The sequence below is a fragment of the Salmo trutta genome, chromosome 8 (genome assembly GCF_901001165.1).
Source record: "Salmo trutta chromosome 8, fSalTru1.1, whole genome shotgun sequence".
Lineage (NCBI taxonomy): Eukaryota > Metazoa > Chordata > Actinopteri > Salmoniformes > Salmonidae > Salmo > Salmo trutta.
Window position 1 is genome coordinate 44,191,653 of NC_042964.1, and position 22,679 is coordinate 44,214,331.

General features: G+C 45.3%; 1 protein-coding gene across 5 annotated transcripts in view; it reads left to right on the forward strand.

Annotated features, from left to right (window-relative positions):
* LOC115199066 (protein kinase C and casein kinase substrate in neurons protein 2) overlaps positions 1 to 22,640 on the forward strand; it is a 42,121-nt gene extending 19,481 nt beyond the window's left edge. For 2 of the 5 annotated variants that reach the window (XM_029761590.1, XM_029761589.1), the window contains exons 3-12: positions 187 to 343; positions 1,248 to 1,483; positions 5,372 to 5,527; positions 5,719 to 5,894; positions 6,312 to 6,432; positions 10,162 to 10,206; positions 13,084 to 13,208; positions 17,998 to 18,156; positions 19,614 to 19,804; positions 20,176 to 22,640. In XM_029761590.1, the coding sequence (XP_029617450.1) occupies positions 187 to 343; positions 1,248 to 1,483; positions 5,372 to 5,527; positions 5,719 to 5,894; positions 6,312 to 6,432; positions 10,162 to 10,206; positions 13,084 to 13,208; positions 17,998 to 18,156; positions 19,614 to 19,804; positions 20,176 to 20,288 (1,479 nt within the window). In that variant the 3' untranslated portion in view covers positions 20,289 to 22,640. The remainder of the gene's footprint in view (positions 1 to 186; positions 344 to 1,247; positions 1,484 to 5,371; positions 5,528 to 5,718; positions 5,895 to 6,311; positions 6,433 to 10,161; positions 10,207 to 13,083; positions 13,209 to 17,997; positions 18,157 to 19,613; positions 19,805 to 20,175) is intronic. The other 3 variants (XM_029761592.1, XM_029761591.1, XM_029761593.1) reach the window with 3 other exon arrangements.
* The last annotated feature ends 39 nt before the right edge of the window (positions 22,641 to 22,679 follow it).

The window sequence follows — 22,679 nt, forward strand, 5'->3', positions numbered from 1 at the left end:
AGACAGTAGACAACATACAGTATAACACACACACTGAAAAACATACAATTAACAAACATACGTCATTATATGATATGCACGTATCTGTACACTCAACTCCCACCCTGCCACACACACACACACACCCTCTCACCTGCCCCCCCCCCCATCCATAACTCCCAGTATCTCTCTCTCTCTCTCTCCCAGGTGGGGAACTACAAGCGGACAGTGAGGCGGGTGGACGATGGCAGTCGCCTGTGTAACGACCTGATGAATTGTCTCCATGAGCGGGCGCGCATCGAGAAGTCCTACGCACAGCAGCTCACAGAGTGGTCCAAACGCTGGAGACAGCTTATAGAGAAAGGTAGGCACAAACACACACACACACACACACACACACACTTCAGTGGTCCAAACGCTGGAGACAGCTTATAGAGAAAGGTAGGCGCAAACACACACACACACACACACACTTCAGTGGTCCAAACGCTGGAAACAGCTTATAGAGAAAGGTAGGCACACACACACACACACACACACACACACACACACACACTTCAGTGGTCCAAATGCTGGAGACAGCTTATAGAGAAAGGTAGGCACACACACACACTTCAGTGGTTCAAACGCTGGAGACAGCTTATAGAGAAAGGTAGGCACACACACACACACACACACACACACACACACACACACACACTTCAGTGGTCCAAACGCTGGAGACAGCTTATAGAGAAAGGTAGGCGCAAACACACACACACACACACACACTTCAGTGGTCCAAACGCTGGAAACAGCTTATAGAGAAAGGTAGGCGCAAACACACACACACTTCAGTGGTCCAAACGCTGGAGACAGCTTATAGAGAAAGGTAGGCGCAAACACACACACACACACACTTCAGTGGTCCAAACGCTGGAGACAGCTTATAGAGAAAGGTAGGCACACACACACACACACACACACACACACACACACACACACACACTTCAGTGGTCCAAACGCTGGAGACAGCTTATAGAGAAAGGTAGGCACACACACACACTTCAGTGGTCCAAATGCTGGAGACAGCTTATAGAGAAAGGTAGGCGCAAACACACACACACACACACACACACACACACACTTCAGTGGTCCAAACGCTGAAGACAGGTGTGTGTGTGTTCCACTCCTTCACCCCTCTGTTCCCATCACCCCTCTGGACTCTCAGTACCGCACTCTCCACCACCGTAAGCATGTGTGTGTTATGTAATCATGTGCATCCCCAGGCCCTCAGTACGGGACCCTGGAGCGGGCGTGGGGTGCCCTGTGCTCGGAGGCGGAGAAGGTGAGCGAGCTCCACATGGAGGTGAAGGCGGCGCTGATGGGGGAGGACTTTGAGAAGCTCAAGGTGTGGCAGAGGGACTACTACCACAAACAGATGATCGGAGGCTTCAAGGAGACCAAGGAGGCTGACGACGGCTTCCGCAAGGCACAGAAACCCTGGGCCAAGAAACTGAAAGAGGTACAGGCACACACACACACACACACACACACACACACACGCGCAGACAATATATACACACACGCGCGCAGACAATATACACACACACACACACGCGCAGACAATATACACACACACGCACGCGCGCAGACAATATACACGCACGCGCGCAGACAATATACACACGCGCGCGCAGACAATATACACACGCGCGCGCAGACAATATATACACACACACACACGCGCGCAGACAATATACACACACACACATACACGCACGCGCGCAGACAATATACACACACACACACACGCACGCAGACAATATACACACACACCCGCGCACAGACAATATACACACATACACTGCTGCCCTTCTTGACACCAGGCCATCCTCAAAGTCTTCGCCTCACTGTGCGTGCAGATGCACTCACACCTGCCTGCTGCCATTCCTGAGCAAGCGCTGTACTGGTGGTGCCCCGATCCCGCAGCTGAATGAACTTTAGAAGACGGTCCTGGCGCTTGCTGGACTTTCTTGGGCGCCCTGAAGCCTTCTTCACAACAATTGAACCGCTCTCCTTGAAGTTCTTGATGATCCGATAAATGGTTGATTTAGGTGCAATCTTACTGGCAGCAATATCCTTGCCTGTGAAGCCCTTTTTGTGCAAAGCAATGACGATGGCACGTGTTTCCTTGCAGGTAACCATGGTTGACAGAGGAAGAACAATGATTCCAAGCGCCACCCTCCTTTTGAAGCTTCCAGTCTGTTATTCAAACTCAATCAGCATGACAGAGTGATCTCCAGCCTTGTCCTCGTCAACACTCACACCTGTGTTAACGAGAGAATCACTGACATGTCAGCTGGTCCTTTTGTGGCAGGGCTGAAATGCAGTGGAAATGTTTTTGGGGGATTCAGTTCATTTGCATGGCAAATAGGGACTTTGCAATTAATTGCAATTCATCTGATCACTCTTCATAACATTCTGGAGTAAATGCAAATTGCCATCATACAAACTGAGGCAGCAAACTTTGTGAAAATTAATATTTGTGTCATTCTGAAAACTTTTGGCCATGACTGTACACACACACACACACACACACACACACACACACACACACACACACACACACACACCAGCTTTACCCTGCATTTATCAGTCCGTTGATTTCTGCAATAGCCACCACAATTATTCCCATCACCCCTCAGTTCACTTGGACACATATCACTGACTCACTGCTTTGGCTGTTTGCAGCTCCTTCTCTCCTGTACTAGCTGCTATGCTGTACAACAAACGGGCCATTAGTGCTATTTATACAACGGGTCTAATCCTGAATGCTGATTCATTTAAACCACATTCCAGCCGATGTCTATTTGAGCAATAAGCCCCGAGGGGATGTGGTATATGGCCAATATACCACGGCTAAGGGCTGTTCTTAGACACAACGCAACGCGGAGTACCTGGACACAGCCCTTAGCCGTGGTATATTGGCCATGTATCACAAACCCCCGAGGGGCCTTATTGCTATTATAAACTGGTTACCAACGTAATTAGAGCAGTAAAAATACATGTTTTGTCATACACATGGTATACAGTCTGATATACCATGGCTTGAGCCAATCAGCATTCAGGGCTCGAACCACCCAGTTTATAATCCACAAGTTACCACCGGCTAAATCTATGATGTTAGAATGCCTGTTTACTATGTTCCATCTGACTGCGCAATCCACTGTCTCATCAGCCCAGCCAGGCAATTTATCAACTAGATCTCCACTTTAAAAAGCCTCTAGACATTTTCTTTGAGACTAACATTTCATTTTATATAAACCATCTATTTCATTAGTGTTGGCCATTCATAGGAAGCAGTGGCGTGTAACTTTACACTGGCCACACAGGCAGCTGCTGAGAAAGGGAAGGCCATTGTGTGTCGGACCGGCACTCAGTTTCTCTGCGGCGCCATGATTTGTTATGGTGTGGGAAATACACTGGGCTGCTCTGCTGTGCTTTTGGCTAGTAGTAGTGCTGCTAATACACAGACACACACCATACTCCTACTTGCACAAACCAACACACACACTCAAATGATGTCTGACGTCACTTCTCCTCTGACCTTGGAGTTCTGGAACAGTCTGTAGTTTGAGTTTGTAGTGTACCAGTTCCACAATCTGAGGCTGGCTGGCTGGCTGGCTGGCTGGCTGGCTGGCTGGCTGGCTGTGTGAGATGTCACAATAAGCCTCTTCCTGTTGTTGTCATTGGGCGGTGACGGATTAGTACAGTTATGTGAGTTGGGTCAAGGAGGTAATTCATGTACTTGAGGGCCAGACAGTGAGCCAATAGAGAGAGAGGAGATGGAAATGGGCTAACTGTCTTGTCTTAAAAGAAGAGGGTGCACACACACACACACTCTGTTTCATTCTTGTCACATACACACACAAACAATAACACTGATAGAACACAATCCATATTTAAAATCTCACACTCCACCTCGCTCTATCTTTCTCTCTCACACACACACAGACAGACAGGCAGCTTCCGTTCTATGATATAATCAGAGCCAATGGCAGACAGGCTGTTCCCTCTGTTCTTTGGCTATGTGGCCTTTATCAGAGATCCCATGATAAGTGGGAGAAGAACATTGCTGCCACTCTGGCCCTGTCCCAAACAACAGGAACTAATGACCTTGTCCACTTCTCTCATTCCCTACATTTTTTTCTTCCCATTTGATGTAGATTGAATCAAAACCCAGCTGTTAGGTGGACAGGTTTTGCCAATCGCCAGAGTTTTTCCTAAGTCTTTTTTAGTTTCCACCTCTTTGTTTACCAGAGTCTGAATTGGGTGCTTAGTCTTTAAGACTTTCATTATCATGTAATTTTGTTACCTTGACTTAATCAAGGTATTATCTTGCCTTTCAAAGACCTCCCCGCCACCATTCCTCTCACCTTTATTCTTTTGAAAAAGCGTTGTTCCTTAGCAGTGTCAGCCCAGCCAATAAGCAACATAAGCAGATGCTTTTTGGGGGGTTTTATCCCCGCCCCATGGCAAAATGTGTAGAAGGGCAATGAATCCCTTTGAAAACGGTCTCGATATGGCATCGATATGAGTCAGAAACAGTTATTCTAGAATTCAAAAAGTGTAAATACTATAAAGTGTAAATATGAAAGTAGTCTAATCTAAAATCAAGTTTGGAAGATCCGTACGTCAAAACGGGTAAATGAAGGTTGGGTTTTTATTTGACGATGTCCGTTTGGTCACTAACATGGGGTGAACATCTGCGGTGATTGCGCTCTATTCAATAGCGTACAGTGAGACACACCTGCCCAGCAGCTCCGACTCTGTTTACATGAGACAACACGTTGCACATTTCTTTTACTTGACAAATACTGAACCAAACACCTTAGATGTAAAATTGCGCAACTAAAACATCCTCTGCAAAAATGTCAAAATTAATTACAGATTTCTTGAGTTGTCTTAGATTCATTCTGAGGATTTTAAGGAAGTGAAATAGGCTTCCGTGTCTACAGTGTCTCATGGGGGACAAACATTATTAACCAATTGCAGAATCGGTCAGGAAACATGCCTCCAAGACTGAAGTTTTGTTTTACTAATGAGCAACAGAAAAACAGAGCCAATTGGTGTGTTCAGTGGCTCTTTTAAAACTGCACATTTCTCTCCGCCGCCAAGAGGTGGGCCACTAAATGTTTGCCTGCGAGGTGTGGGGGCCCCCAGGCAAATCTTGCTTATGGCCCCCAAAAGGCTAGAGCTGGTCTTGTTCCTGAGCTTGTGTCTACCACTGAAAGGGTGGAATCATATTGAATAGTCACTTAGCTACTGTGCGATGCTAACTTGGTTATCCATTAGCTACATAGGCATGATGTTAACCGCTGTACCTTACCTTCTCTGTGCCATATGGCAGATGGAGACGATGAAGAAGGCGTACCACGGGGCCTGTAAGGAAGAGAAGCTGGCCACCAGCCGGGAGAACAACAGCAAGCTGGAGAACAACAGCAACCCTGAGGCCCAGAAGAAACTGCAGGACAAGGTGGAGAAGTGCCAGCAGGAGATGGAGAAGGTAGGGATGGGGGCGTTACACTGGTGTTAAATCATCTCTGTGTGGACATGTGTTTTATGTCTATATTGTGTGTTATGGCTGGAATGTGACTCTGTGACCATTTGAGTATCCTGACAATATGGAGCAAATGTTTCAGCTCCGTGTGTGTGTGTGTGTGTGTGTGCTTCCCTGTATGATCCTCTGGGTCCCAGACTAAGGAGCGCTATGAGAAGTCTCTGGAGGAGCTGGACAAGGTGACTCCCCAGTACATGGAGAACATGGAGCAGGTGTTTGAACAATGGCAGCAGTTTGAGGACAAACGCATCACCTTCTTCAAAGCACTTCTGCTGGAAGTCAAGCATCACCTCGACCTCTCCACCAATCACAAGTAAGACCCCTCCGCCTCTCCACCAATCACAAGTAGGTTATGATACCTCTCCACCAATCACAAGTAGGCTATGACACCTACATCAATCACAAGTAGGCTATGACACCTCCACCTCTCCACCAATGACGAGGAAGACCTCTCCATATCAATTCCAAATGGACCCCTAGCCTCTGTGTCCTAACCTTCATAGCTTTATTTGCTTTCTGATTGACTGCTATTCAATCCTCTTGTATCTACAGGAGTGGTTAGGGAGTAGGGGATATGGGTCCATTTGGATTTGAGGCTCTACAACCCAGATCTACCTAGAGGGGGGGATTTGGGATTGGACATGGTTCACCATCCATCATTATGGAAATGCTGATGTTCTCTTTCTCTCTTTCTCTCGCTCTCATGTCTTTCTCTTCTCTCCTTCTCTAGATTCCAGACAGTCTACCACACGTTGGAGGACACTATCTCTGCTGCTGACGCTGAGGAAGACCTCAAGTGGTTCCGCTCCAACCACGGTCCTGGCATGCCCATGAACTGGCCCCAGTTTGAGGTATGGGATGAGTGAGAAGGATGGGAGAGGAATGGGAGAGAGAGAGGGGTTTAGCTCCAATGAACTGGCCCCGGTTTGAGGTACGGGGAGAGGGGAGATGAGGGAGAAGGATGGGAGAGAGATAGGGGTTTAGCTCCAATGAACTGGCCCCGGTTTGAGGTAAGGGGAGAGGGGAGATGAGGGAGAAGGATGGGAGAGAGATAGGGGTTTAGCTCCAATGAACTGGCCCCGGTTTGAGGTACGGGGAGAGGGGAGATGAGGGAGAAGGATGGGAGAGAGATAGGGGTTTAGCTCCAATGAACTGGCCCCGGTTTGAGGTATGGGGAGAGGGGAGATGAGGGAGAAGGATGGGAGAGATAGGGATTTAGCTCCAATGAACTGGCCCCAGTTTGAGGTACATGTATTGAGGAAATGAGGGATGGGAGAGAGAGAGTGGCTCAGTGTCAGTGAACGGTTCTGAGTTTGAGGTACATGGTGAGGCAGAGAAGTTATTACATTGGTATTAATAACTCAACAAGATGTATGTCTCTGTGGAAAGATTCCATTGGAACTACTCTTCCCACTCCACCATTTCTCCCTCCAGGTCAGGGGTGTCTAACTCATTTGCCTGGGGGGCTGCATTCTGTCTTTGAGGTCCGAAGGGCTGCGCTGAAAATGCTATTTCCATGTCGTCAGAATTTTAAAAAAAAATAGTCCCCAGTTAGATCTGTTGCGGTGACCGTATTACCACCACACCAGCGGTCACAAGTCATGAAGGAAGTCAAATTCCACGTGACTGTTTACTCGCGGTAATAAGGATCTCCAAGCTCTGATGCTGCTGATGGTCATTAGTAGTCTACCAAACGTGCTGACTGCCTGGTACTCAGCTCTCTATTGTCCCTCTAATCACTCTGACATCAATGCAAATGTAATAACAAATCGAATCAAACACTTAATGAGAGCTCATGTTGCGCAACATTTCAATAGGCTATGCAATTGCGAGAAAACAGTGATGACTTCTACTAAAAAGAGGAGACTTACCATTCTATAGGCTAGGCCTACTATATATATATATATATTTTTACTTTCCTAATATTAAGCACATTGCTTATATTTACAACAGGAGTATAGCCTACCTGGCTGGCATGAAAATAAACCACGGGGAAAGCGTCCTCCATTTGCTATTTAAGTGCATAGATGACATGTATTTTTTCCCGCTGCCCCTGTTTCGATACAGGTGAATGATAATGGTCCATTCTAAATCAAAACAAATTTCACACACACATTATTTAGTATATGTAAAGACAAGACTAAATCAAGAATAGTCTGATGGGTGACAATATTAGCTTGTGAATTATATATTATCACTTGTGAATGATGCCCAGCATAAGAAACAACGCCTTTTTTTGTGACTTTTTCGAATCATAGTCACACACCTCATGTAGCCTAACTCATAGGCCTGTATGTTTTAATAAGGTTTGTATCACAACTAAAGTGGCCAAATAACTTCTTTTAAAATTAAGCACATTAATCAGCTTTACAAAGAGTGTAGAGCCTAAATGGCATACATAAGCAGCGAGTGAGTTTCAAGTTTTGTAAAGATAATTTTCACCATAAAAATGCACCTTTATAATAAAAGCATTACATGCATAATTGCATTTGCTGTCTCTTTTGATAATGTTGTTTTCCCGCTAATGGAACATTTGCGCTTATTGCTTACTACCATGTGCACATTTTTTGCGCTTATAATGTGAAGAAATAGCTAATAGTTTATCAACATTTTAAGCTAAACGTTCTGATCTGTTGTCAGCCACATTGCGTAAAAAAAGTTATTTTTAATGCTAGTGGTTGTATTCATTTGGGATCTAGCGCATCCCACAACTGTCCCAGACTATGTTTGCAATATTTATTTCTCGCACAGAATAGAATAGGTCAACTTTTGTACTATGGGGGATAGTAGATTGACATACGCTAGTGCTTTTGCTGTTCGTTAGGCCTACTCATCTTGTTGGCTGATAAAAAGTAAATGTGGACATTTCCAATATCTTCAATATGCACTTTGGAATTGGATAATGTGCGCTGTTGCATCCCCCATGTGTGTTTCTTCACTTGTAGCCTCTGAGAAAGAACCGATCACGTGATGGAGCGCGCAGCACTCCGGGAGAAGGGCAACGCAGGCATGGATTATTTTTGGGTGCATTACGGCCACACACAGGGGATGCCGCCATGAAATTCTATGCATTATCAAGTGCTTGTCAAATTGTGAATGAGTGGCTGATGTAGTGTGTACAGTCTGCGCTAAAAACAAAGCAGCACTCATGCCTTTCGAGCGACTTTTCAAATCATCATTAGAGTCACGTCATGCGACCTTACAATGCATTTAAAAATCAAAATGTATAGCCCAACGTTTGTAGAACAAATAAAGTTACATTAATAATAACTCTAAATTAAGCATATAGGAATACCTGTTTCTTTGTTAACAGCTCAACACAGAATAGCCGCATGTGCACACTCCCTCATCGTTTGGAGAAAATATATTTTCTATTTTATTCAGCTTTGTTTTATTGTATTCTTCATACTATTAAATAATGCCATGAAATTCTAAGCAAATCTTGTCTGCTAAATGAACTAGTGTAGCCAACAGCCATTTGGCATATCCAGATCAGGACCTAACATACGGACAACTCAGTATGCTATTCTGTTAAACATTTTCTTCATATCATGTTTATTTAGACCTGTCTAAAATAAATAAGGGTTTAATTGTGAAGGTGTAGGCTATATTACATGGGTTTATTAGACTTTTTAAAATGTAGATGTTCTGAAGGTCTGCATCAGTGGCTTGTAGGCTGTGTGTGGAAGCCAGGAGATGCTAAACGTGTTTATGTTAATTAACAGTCAATTACCGTGAGACCGATTTTAGTTATTTGCTTGACAATCACCGGCTGATGAAATTTCATGACCGCCACAGCCACATGTATCCGTTTTTATTTAATTTATTTTTTATGCTCCCTGAATGTCTAGTGGTTATTAGCGAACTGGCCCGTCAAGAAACGATGAATATTGATCCATTATATTTTCTACACTGTTTCAATTTGGTTTTAGGCATTTTAAAGTGCATTGAGTTCGTCAAGCCATTCGTCGAGTTGTACTTTAAAGATATAGTAAGGACATACTGTGACGTGTCGTACCACACAAAAGCCCACTGTGACAGAGTGTGCAATCTACTGATTACTGACTTATCTTCAATGCGCAGGTCGTAACCAATCTCTATCCAAGAGGAACTGATCGCGCTGTCACAACATAAGGGCATGGAGTATTATTCTGTTGGTGTCAAACCATGTTACAAAACAGAAGATCGAAAAGCAAGATATGGAAATATGTACCGCCTGGTATGGATTGAGAAACACTGATTTTGCACCCGCTCTTATCCAGAGTTACTTTACGTAGGTTCATTCAGTGATTTAAAAACAAGCATTTGAGTGAGGTAGACTCTCTTCAGAAATCGATGTTCGTAGTGCTAGACGAAGAGCGTTTAAAAGGACCGTAACACAAACTCCACATCAACATAACACTAAATGAAGAGCAAGGATTATCACAAGACACCTCTTCATGATCACAGACTAACTGATACTGTGCTTAGATGTGTTCCTTTTGGATGTTAAAGCATTGTTCTTTAAATGGCTGTTCTTTACTTAGAAGTAATGTTCCTGTCTTGTCCACACCCCTCCCTGCCCCCCCTCCGTTTGACAGAATGTGGACTGGTCCCGCTCCTCTAGGTCCAGAAGGTCCATTGTAGTGAGTTCTGCCTGGGAAGGATTATTCTATCACCGTGGTTTCTGGGGGGAGGGTTGTTTACCACTCTCCTTCCTCTGTTTGCCTTTTTTCTATGTGTGTGTGTTCGGTTTGTGTGCCCATTCTGGCCCTCCTAATGCTTTACGAGGAGCACCTGAAAACACACAAGGAAGTGCACACACACACGCGTCTGTCTGATGAATGGCCTCGTCACCACGTCTGTCGTGTATGACCCGTGTGGGGATGTGCGTGACTACCCCTCCCTTCCTCTTCCGTCTCATCCTATGGATGTTTGTCTTCCTGGTTGTCTGTATTCCAGAATACTCCTCTCATCTTTCGCTTTTTCAGAGTTCCTCTCTTTAACCTTTCACCCCGTGGTGACCTCTGACCTCGCGTCAGCCCCTGTGAACCCTGCAGGGGGTCACATGTTGCCTGCCAGGTCGTGTGATGAACTTCGAGAACAACCCACTTGTTATATCTGTGGGAACAGGGCGTGACTTGGGAAAACAGAACTATAAGTGAAATGTAACCTCTAGAGCTGTAGTAAGTCTAGAGCCCTCCTGAACACAGCCCCTATGTAACCTCCATAGAGCTGTAGTAAGTCTAGGGCCTTCCTGAACACAGCCCCTATGTAACCTCTAGAGCTGTAGTAAGTCTAGAGCCCTCCTGAACACAGCCCCTATGTAACCTCCATAGAGCTGTAGGAAGTCTAGAGCCCTCCTGAACACAGCCCCTATGTAACCTCCATAGAGCTGTAGGAAGTCTAGAGCCCTCCTGAACACAGCCCCTATGTAACCTCCATAGAGCTGTAGGAAGTCTAGAGCCCTCCTGAACACAGCCCCTATGTAACCTCCATAGAGCTGTAGTAAGTCTAGGGCCCTCCTGAACACAGCCCCTATGTAACCTCTAGAGCTGTAGTAAGTCTAGGGCCCTCCTGAACACAGCCCCTATGTAACCTCTAGAGCTGTAGTAAGTCTAGGGCCTTCCTGAACACAGCCCCTATGTAACCTCCATAGAGCTGTAGTAAGTCTAGGGCCCTCCTGAACACAGCCCCTATGTAACCTCCATAGAGCTGTAGGAAGTCTAGGGCCCTCCTGAGCACAGCCCCTATGTAACCTCCATAGAGCTGTAGGAAGTCTAGGGCCCTCCTGAGCACAGCCCCTATGTAACCTCCATAGAGCTGTAGGAAGTCTAGGGCCCTCCTGAACACAGCCCCTATGTAACCTCCATAGAGCTGTAGTAAGTCTAGGGCCTTCCTGAGCACAGCCCCTATGTAACCTCCATAGAGCTGTAGTAAGTCTAGGGCCCTCCTGAACACAGCCCCTATGTAACCTCTAGAGCTGTAGGAAGTCTAGGGCCCTCCTGAACACAGCCCCTATGTAACCTCCATAGAGCTGTAGGAAGTCTAGGGCCCTCCTGAACACAGCCCCTATGTAACCTCCATAGAGCTGTAGGAAGTCTAGGGCCCTCCTGAACACAGCCCCTATGTAACCTCCATAGAGCTGTAGGAAGTCTTGGGCCCTCCTGAACACAGCCCCTATGTAACCTCCATAGAGCTGTAGTAAGTCTAGGGCCCTCCTGAACACAGCCCCTATGTAACCTCCATAGAGCTGTAGGAAGTCTAGGGCCCTCCTGAACACAGCCCCTATGTAACCTCCATAGAGCTGTAGGAAGTCTAGGGCCCTCCTGAACACAGCCCCTATGTAACCTCCATAGAGCTGTAGGAAGTCTAGGGCCCTCCTGAACACAGCCCCTATGTAACCTCCGTAGAGCTGTAGGAAGTCTAGAGCCCTCCTGAACACAGCCCCTATGTAAACTCCATAGAGCTGTAGGAAGTCTAGGGCCCTCCTGAACACAGCCCCTATGTAACCTCCATAGAGCTGTAGGAAGTCTAGGGCCCTCCTGAACACAGCCCCTATGTAACCTCCATAGAGCTGTAGGAAGTCTAGAGCCCTCCTGAACACAGCCCCTATGTAACCTCCATAGAGCTGTAGGAAGTCTAGGGCCCTCCTGAACACAGCCCCTATGTAACCTCCATAGAGCTGTAGGAAGTCTAGGGCCCTCCTGAACACAGCCCCTATCCTTCTGTGGATAGAGTCGCAGTATTGGAGTATGTTAAAGTGTGTGTCTGTGTGCCTGCATTGGGACAACATTCTCCTAACGTTGGGATGAGGTTTTGTTGGCGTTGGTTGGGATGATGTTTTGATTGAAGCCCACTCCTTAGCTTCTGGTGGAGGTTTGTGATGGCTCAGTGCTATTTTTTTTTACCTTTATTTAACTAGGCAAGTCAGTTGAGAACAAATTCTTATTTACAATGACGGCCTACCGGGGAACAGTGGGTTAACTGCCTTGTTCAGGGGCAGAACGACAGATTTTTACCTTGTCAGCTCAGAGATTCGAGCGTGCAACCTTTCGGTTACTAGCCCAACACTCTAACCACTAGGCTACCCTGCCGCCCCATGTCTGTCTTTATGGTGATGGATGTGTTTACCTTAACTATACACACACACACATATACACACACTGTTTCAGTACTCCACAGCCCTGATCTTCAGTGTTTAGTCACAGCCTGAGAAACGTTTGCCTAACGTTACCTAGTGATTGTGCTAGTTAGAGCATCGGATCTTCCAATGAGTGTGCACTTGGGTGTAAGTGTGTGCATTATTTCAATGCTTGTCCTTAGTGTAGTATTGTTGCTAAGACAAGCAGTTTTAGTTACTAATGTTTGAACATTGATGCTGAATCTGTTGAGCTGAGCATGTGAATCATGTTCATCTGTGTCCAAGGGTGCGTGACTCTAATTGTGTGTGTGTGTGTGTGTGTGTGTGTGTGTGTGTGTGTGTGTGTGTGTGTGTGTGTGTGTGTGTGTGTGTGTGTCAGGACTGGTCCATAGATTTGAACCGTACACTGAGTCGGCGAGAGACTAAGAAGAAGCCCTCCGATGGAGTCACCCTGACGGGCATCAGCCAAATGGAAGAGCAGCAGGCAGCCAAGAGCAGCAGCAGGTAACCACACACACACACACACACACACACACACTGTCAGGAAGTGGAAAGACATTTCTCAAGGTGCAGTAGATAAACGTGTCAGTGAAAGAATGTAGCTTCCAATACTCTCTTACCACTGCTGCACACGTTCCATACACCACATCTAAACATCATAGTAACTGTTCCTCCACAACAAGACTCTCTGCACACGTTCCATACACCACATCTAAACATCATAGTAACTGTTCCTCCACAACAAGACTCTCTGCACACGTTCCACACACCACATCTAAACATCATAGTTACTGTTCCTCCACAACAAGACTCTCTGCACACGTTCCACACACCACATCTAAACATCATAGTTACTGTTCCTCCACAACAAGACTCTCTGCACACGTTCCATACACCACATCTAAACATCATAGTTACTGTTCCTCCACAACAAGACTCTCTGCACACGTTCCACACACCACATCTAAACATCATAGTTACTGTTCCCCCACAACAAGACTCTCTGCACACGTTCCACACACCACATCTAAACATCATAGTTACTGTTCCTCCACAACAAGACTCTCTGCACACGTTCCACACACCACATCTAAACATCATAGTTACTGTTCCCCCACAACAAGACTCTCTGCACACGTTCCACACACCACATCTAAACATCATAGTTACTGTTCCCCCACAACAAGACTCTCTGCACACGTTCCATACACCACATCTAAACATCATAGTTACTGTTCCCCCACAACAAGACTCTCTGCACACGTTCCATACACCACATCTAAACATCATAGTTACTGTTCCTCCACAACAAGACTCTCTGCACACGTTCCACACACCACATCTAAACATCATAGTTACTGTTCCTCCACAACAAGACTCTCTGCACACGTTCCACACACCACATCTAAACATCATAGTTACTGTTCCCCCACAACAAGACTCTCTGCACACGTTCCACACACCACATCTAAACATCATAGTTACTGTTCCTCCACAACAAGACTCTCTGCCGCTGATCGGGAACGCTGGTAAAGCATTCCAGAGAAAAGCCTTTGGAATGACGTCTTCCACCACTGAGTTGTTGCCATGGTCACAGTAAACATTCCTGTAACAAGCCCTGAGAAAACAGAAGTGCCCCACTGACTTTAAAGGTTGCACACTGGTGAATTTACTCTAAACATGACACATGGTGTGTGTAGGGTGGGTACTGTGTGTGTAGCGTGGGTACTGGGGGACTGTGTGTGTTGGGTGGGTACTGTGTGTAGGGTGGGTACTGTGTGTAGGGTGGGTACTGTGTGTAGGGTGGGGACTGTGTGTGTAGGGTGTGTAGGGTGGGGACTGTGTGTGTAGGGTGGGGACTGTGTGTGTAGGGTGGGGACTGTGTGTGTAGGGTGGGGACTGTGTGTGTAGGGTGGGGACTGTGTGTGTAGGGTGGGTACTGGGGGACTGTGTGTGTAGGGTGGGGACTGTGTGTGTAGGGTGGGGACTGTGTGTGTAGGGTGGGGACTGGGGGACTGTGTGTGTAGGGTGGGGACTGGGGGACTGTGTGTGTAGGGTGGGTACTAGGGGACTGTGTTAGTGGGCGGGTACTGGGGGAGTGAGGGGAGTTAATGAGAGGAATGTGAGGCTCGCAAAGCATTTGACCCTTTGGTATCCATCAGATGTGCATATTGCCAAACATGGGTCTGCCTCGCCCTACCAGCATAAGAGACACGTACTCTGTCACTTCTCCTGTACAGTAGGCTATATCTGTGTCTACAGGGGTGAAGGTGAGTGTGTGTCGATCAAGATTAGTTGTACTTACAGTGGAAATTCATTTTCACAGCTCACGAAAACACAAACAATAGACTGAACAAACAATGGCCATATAAGGAAAAGGGGTTAAGAGTGAAATTCTTGTCTGGACCGAGGTATAAGGGATAGTAGATCTAGCTAGCTATCCCCCTTAAAGGGATAGTACATATATCTGGCTATCCCCCTTAAAGGGATAGTACATCTATCAAGCGATCCCCCTTAAATTGATAGTTTACTACTATATGGGCATTTTATAATTTGCTCACTTTAAAAGTTGTTTATGAGCAACTAACTATCGAGTATTAATCTCTCTCTCGCTCTAATTTTCACAAAGTCTGCTGCCTCAGTTTGTATAATGGCAATTTGCATATAATCCAGAATGTTATGAAGAGTGATCAGATGAATGGCAAAAAGTCCCTCTTTGCCATGCAAATGAACTGAATCCCCAAAAAACATTTCCACTGCATTTCATCCCTGCCACAAAAGGACCAGCTGACGTCATGTCAGTGATTCTCTCATTAACACAAGTGTGAGTGTTGACGAGGACAAGGCTGGAGATCACTCTGTCATGCTGATTGAGTTTGAATAACAGACTGGAAGCTTCAAAAGGAGGGTGGTGCTTGGAATCATTGTTCTTCCTCTGTTACCTGCAAGGAAACACGTGCCGTCATCATTGCTTTGCACAAAAAGGGCTTCACAGGCAAGGATATTGCTGCCAGTAAGATTGCACCTAAATCAACCATTTATCGGATCATCAAGAACTTCAAGGAGAGCGGTTCAATTGTTGTGAAGAAGGCTTCAGGGTGCCCAAGAAAGTCCAGCAAGCGCCAGGACCGTCTCCTAAAGTTGATTCAGCTGCGGGATCGGGGCACCATCAGTACAGAGCTTGCTCAGGAATGGCAGCAGGCAGGTGTGAGTGCATCTGCACGCACAGTGAGGCGAAGACTTTGAGGATGGCCTGGTGTCAAGAAGGGCAGCAAAGAAGCCACTTCTCTCCAGCAAAAACATCAGGGACAGACTGATATTCTGCAAAAGGTTCAGGGATTGGACTGCAGAGTACTGGGGTAAAGTCATTTTCTCTGAATCCCCTTTCCGATTGTTTGGGTCATCCGGAAAAAAGCTTGTCCGGAGAAGACAAGGTGAGCGCTACCATCAGTCCTGTGTCATGCCAACAGTAAAGCATCCTGAGACCATTCATGTGTGGGGTTGCTTCTCAGCCAAGGGAGTGGGCTAACTCACAATTTTGCCTAAGAACACAGCCATGAATAAAGAATGGTACCAAAACATCCTCCGAGAGCAACTTCTCCCAACCATCTAGGAACAGTTTGATGACGAACAATGCCTTTTCCAGCATGATGGAGCACCTTGCCATAAGGCAAAAGTGATAACTAAGTGGTTTGGGGAACAAAACATTGATATTTTGGGTCCATGGCCAGGAAACTCCCCAGGCCTTAATCCAATTGAGAACTTGTGGTCAATCCTCAAGAGGCGGGTGGACAAACAAAAAACCCACAAACTCCAAGCATTGATTATGCAAGAATGGGCTGCCATCAGTCAGGATGTGGCCCAGAAGTTAAATGACAGCATGCCAGGGCGGATTGCAGAAGTCTTGAAAAAGAACGGTCAACACTGCAAATATTGACTCTTTGCATCAACTTCATGTAATTGTCAATAAAAGCCTTTGACACTTATGAAATGCTTGTAATTATACTTCGGTATTCCATAGTAACATCTGACAAAAAATATCTAAAGACACTGAAGCAGCAAACTTTGTGGAAATTAATATTTGTGTCATTGTCAACTTTTGGCCACGATGGTATATATCTACAAAGAACACTTGTGCCTATCACCAAAAAGCAGGCTGATATTGGTCTGAGACCTAATATAACATCATTAAGAATGTGTGAACATCTTCTGTCTTTTTTTTCTGACTTCTGTCAACCAAAGTTTCATTGTTGCCACTGTTCAGTGTTGGTTTGGTGTTTCAACTCCTCTGAGAGAGATGTGGTTATCTCAGAGAGTGTATCGCCGTGACTGTCAATAAAGGTGTCCACAGTGCAGTGACGTTGTGATTGGAAAGATGGCTACTACGAGCCATGGCATTGTAAACATATGATGTACAGACAACACTACAATGGGTTCCTGGTTGAAGTTGTCTCTAAGCACAGGTCTGGGATCGGCTTACCTTCCCCAAATCCTAACCTTAACCATTAGGGGGGAAATACAAAACTGACCGTAGATCAATGTCTAGTGTGATTTCGTCATAATTCGTTCTCACAACAGAATAGTGTGGAATTCCAAATCTACCCCCAGCCTCTAGCCCAAGGTAATTCTCTAGATAATTTCATTTTTTTTTTAAAGATATGTCACTAATATGGTAATGCTTTGACCTAGCCAATCAGAGGGCAAAGTGGAGCTATTGCCATATTGCTTAAACCAATCTGACCCTCTCAGATCTACCTGAAATGTCTAGGGAAATGGGCTATTGTATGGGTCAAATTGGAGTTCAGAATGAATTCCTGGTGAAGTGAAGAGTGTGACCGTTTTCTCAACCCCAGAGCCTATCAGCTGGGAAAAACACTGATACAATGCTAGTAAAAGCATTAGTGAGATTGTATGAGAGGAATTGGTGAAGGTGTATACATGTTGTGTGAATGGAAAATGTCTTATTTGTTAACTAAACATGCTTATTTTGTGACTATGTCACGATGGATGTCTAAAAACCATACGTACCCAGCTTTGCCTCGTCAGTTTCCTCAGACTTGTCATGTGTTTTTTCTCACAATGCTCATATGGTCTATTTGATTGGTTATAGTTGGAAGTGTCACTTGTGTACAAGTTGTGTGCCCATTATGTCTTAAACCCTCATATCCAAAGCTTTTCGATTCAGCTTTTGGTATGTCACGAAGCTGCCTGGATTCAAGGTGTGTATGTGTACGAGTATGTGTTTGGGGTGTATGTGTCACAAATGCCTCTCTCCGTGTCTCCGTGTCGTCAGCCTGACTGTGCCCACTAGCACAGAGACGGTGGGTTCAAACCCCTTCGAGGACGACGACGACGAGGATCTCCAGGGGACCGTGAAGGAACAGCCCGTCGTCGTCAACAACAACAACAACAGCAGTCCGCTCAATGTCAAAAAAGTGGAGGAAGTGAAAACGTTGGTGAAAGAGAGACCCTCTCCCTCCTTTTCTTCCCTCTCTCCCTCTTCTTTTTTTTCTCTCCCTCAGTCTTTGGGTGAATTTAGTATTTTAGTGTCACACAAGTGTTTCTCAGGGCTGCACATGTTTGTTCCAGCCCAGCACTAGCACGCAGGGCTTGCTGATTAGTTGAGTAGTGGAACCAGGTGAGCTAGTGCTGGGCTAAAACAAAATGTGCACCCCTGAGAAACACTTCAATAAGACACTATTGAGGCACACCCTTTCTGTCCTCATCTGTATTTTCCCTTCACTCTTTCCTGTTATTCTTCCTCTCTTTTCCATTACTTCTCTTTTATTCCTCTCCTCATCTATCCTTGTCCCCTTCCTCTCCTCCCTTTTCCCTCTCTCCCTCTCTGTTGTCACCCCTCCTTTTTCTCTCTCTCTTTCTACCGCTCCCCTCCTCTCCCCTTTCTCCTTCCCTTTCCCTGGCTAGCGGCAGGCTGTGTTATGGTGCATGGGCTCTCAGTGAGCGATCACACCAAACCTACATTAGTCATCACTCCTAACAGTGCCAAGTCCTGCAGAGCATTCTTTCTGCGTGTATGTGTGTATTTTTCCTGTCGGTGTTTACTTTTACAGTCAGATCTGTTGCAAGTTGGAACTTAAAAATACAATTTCTATAGAATTTTGACTTTTAAACAAAAGCCTGTCTACAACTTGGTGAGGAAACCTATATTGGATCCTGTTTTACATTAGGTCTGATATTGACTCAAGGCAGGACAGAGAAACTAGCACTCATAAAGTCAACGGTGTGTCAGTCTCTCTGGCGTAAAGCAGGAACAATGAGATGCCATAGGTGTTTGAGTGTACCAACTGCAAGAGTCTGACTGTAACCTGGCTTCAGAGAGCGTGTGTGCGTGAGTATGGTGTGTGTGTTTATGGGGTTTCTGACTGGGGAAGAAGGGTGTTTGTTCATCTGGGTACTGTACATCTACCTCCCTCTAGTGGTGGATGGGGTGAACTTCAATCATGCTTTTGTACTGTAGTCGTGTCACTGTGTCATTGTGTTGCCTTGCCTTACCTCAGCACTCTGTCTGTGTCCACTCCAAGTGGTGTCAAAGCAAACTCACAAATCCATTCGCTAACAAAACCTCACAGCATTTGTTTCTTAAAAAGGCATGTTTTTCCCCCCCATTGGCTGATTTGAGAGAGGAAGGGGAAAAACCTATAGTCTTTCAGTCTATGTATCCGGGCGGATTCGGAGATGCATTTGCTGGGCCTTCTACATGTTGTTCTGTACTCTACATTGGTGTCGTTGTTTTTATGCCCCCCTCCCCCGGGCCCTATTAACTCTTTTTGTTCCCGCTTCTCTCGCCTGGCATGCTGGATTGTCCAATCGGTGTGTGAGCAGGGCATGATTGACAAGTAACATTTTCAAATTTCCCTTATGTTGATTGTTGCCTCTGTGTCTGTTCAGCGCCAGCAGTGTGGAGAAGTCGCAAGAGTGGTCGGATGAGGAGACCGGGGTGAACCCGTTTTCCGTTGAGGACGCCAACGGCGATGGGAACCCGTTTGAGGTGGAGCCGGCGTCCTCGGGGGTGACTGTGGCTGTGCGTGCCCTCTACGACTACGAAGGACAGGAGCAGGATGAACTCAGCTTCAAAGCAGGTGTGTGTGTGTGTGTGTGTGTGTGTGTGTGTGTGTGTGTGTGTGTGTGTGTGTGTGTGTGTGTGTGTGTGAATACACGAAAGACCATGCGAGTGAAGAGACCCCTGCCCAGTCCCCCTATTCTCTAGTCTGCTGTCCTGTATGACCACTGCTAAGTGAAAGGACTGGATGTCTCCACCAGTCTTCTTTTACTTGCCATGTCCTGTCAGATCAGTTATATATGACAATTAAAACACAGAGAAAAGTGAGTGAGGCTGAGTTGAGTCACAAATCCTTCTTGAAGCTGCTCAACAGAAAGACATGCTCATCTACCACCATCTTTCCACATAATCATCTGTCCATTCCTCCCTGTTTTCCTTTTTGTCCTGAAGGCGAGGAGTTCACCAAGATAGGAAACGAGGACGACCAGGGCTGGTGCAGAGGGCGCCTGAAAGACGGCGTGGTGGGCCTCTACCCCGCCAATTACGTAGAAGACATCCAGTAATGACAGAGCGAGGGACGAGGAGGAAAATGAGAGAGAGGCTGGGGTGAAGAGGAGAAAGAAAGTGGAGGAGATCGGGCAGGAGGGTGGGCAGGGCAGGCCTCGCATTCGCCCCTCCCCCTACGTGGTAGAGGCTGGCCGCAGAGTGAGTGAGTGAGTGAGTGAGTGAGTGAGTGAAAGGGGTGGCAGAAGGAAGGGATTTGCCCATCGAAGAGGATGATGATGTAGCTCTCTGTTGTATCTTCCTGGATCCCATGTCGTTAAGCACAAATCTTCCTACAACTACGGCCTGCTCTCATTGTCAGCCTTTATGATGGGACACCCAGTACAGAGTCTAAAGCCAGCTACAAAAGCAAATGTTACTTAAAGCCATTACTGTTACAGAAAACATATATAAAAAGCTATTTGAAACATGAAACCTTCCAATTGTAGCTTGAAGTTATGAAGACGTTGAAAGAATAAACCGATTTAAAAGATGTGAACAGACATGAGAGAGGATATGCATGTGTCCCATTCACGAGGTCTAGCACATTTTAGATTTGATTTGAAACTGATTGGAGACCTAAAAGTAATCTCAGTTGAATCTTTTAATTCATTTTTGTCAAAGGCAATTGGTGATACATATTTTTAGTTATATAGATCTGATTCTATTGCAACACCAATTTGGAGTCCAGGATCCGATTTGGAAGTCTTATGTCGAAATACGGGGAATTCATAATTGCATGATATTTCTTGCGCTGTTTTGAGCGTCCTTCACCCCATCGTTTTGACGGTAATCAAGGTTTTATTTTTTTCCACATGAAAGCCATTTGTCTGAAATATCAGAACCTACATCCCCGTTTTCTTATTTGACTTTTCAGATCTTTTGAGAAAAGGGCTTGGAATTCATGGCAGTGCCGGTTCAGAACAATTGTCTTTCTTATCTGATGCCTATAGTTCAGATTTGTCAAGTCTTGTTATGCCTTTTTTTGTATTTTAAATCTGATTATGTTTTGCTCAGCGAATAGTTCATGAATGAGAGAAACTGATATGATGAATTATATCCAGTTCTTCCACCGTCACCAGCCAGCCTGGTCTCAGAGCAGTTCATATTATTCTGTAAATGCTCTGATACCATGTTGTGCCAACCCACATTTTAATAAGTGACGTACTCAGACGTTTTCCTGTAACCTTTACCCCTCAACTTTAATTGATTGTATATTCTTTAATTGTTTCATTGTCTCGGCTCACCTATTGATTGTACACGTTTGCTGGTCATTTTAGTATCGGGGACATTCACCAGGGCGCATAGGGCTCTGGCCAAACAAAGTACACTATATAGGGCATAGGGTGCCATTTGTGACAGCCGCTATTCACACAATTGACTTCACATTCTGTTGGTTGATTTTTACATCGCCTGGATGTTGTTTTTTCTTTCCACACTGAATGTTGGGCAATAAGGTGTCTCACTTGAAGCTAGGAGCTGTAGCTGTAGCTTGCACTGGATGTCCAATTCAAAGCTTTGGGAGAATCTACTTTTTTGTGCCAGCGAAACAATGTTGCAGTTCAGCAATAAAAACCACCGCTTTTACTGTTTTTCACAAACTAGAGGGTCCGATTTAATAAAAGTATGTTTGCATGTAAATAGCGTGGAACCTATGAACAAATTAAGCAGTTATAGATTAGGGAGTTGTGATTTAAATTTCTATTCGGAAATCAGACTGTTAATTTATGAGATGCCTTAAGTGCTTTTGTTGTCTGTCAGATGAAATGCTGTGATTCAGAAACAAATCCTTTTGTACAATAATTGAATGTTTTATGGCGAGTGTCTCGCGAATTTGCTGTCTTGTTGCGTTTGTAAATATAATGTAATATCTCCAGGGGGGCCAGAGCCTAGTTATGATTAGTAATTGACAAATAACTGTGAGATTATATTTCTAATTTTCTTTTAAAAGTTAATGATTGACAAACACACCCTTAATGCCACCACATGTGCATTACCAGTATTGGCAAACTATATCTGTTATTTAGGACCAATCCCAATTCCCATCTCGAGTATAGGTTTCTCCTATTGGGAGTTGACGTTATGGCTCTTACATTGTTGTGAGTGCATTATTTAGCAAACACTGTGTTTACGCATGATGCTCCTGGAAATATCCCCTACATTGTATGCCTACAACCGCATATCGAGAGGAAGATCGATTTGGTTTGATATTAGTTTTCTGTCAGTGTGAGAGGTTATGCTGTGCGTTTCAGGTCATGAGATGTATAGCATTGGTTGCAGGTCATGACATCAACACCGCAGCAGCTTTACTTGCACAACTCAGTTTGACAATGTTGTCCCACAGCATACATTATAAATGAATTGAACGAAAAGAGAAGTTTCACTGTTGTCATTTGTTTTTTATCTTCAAT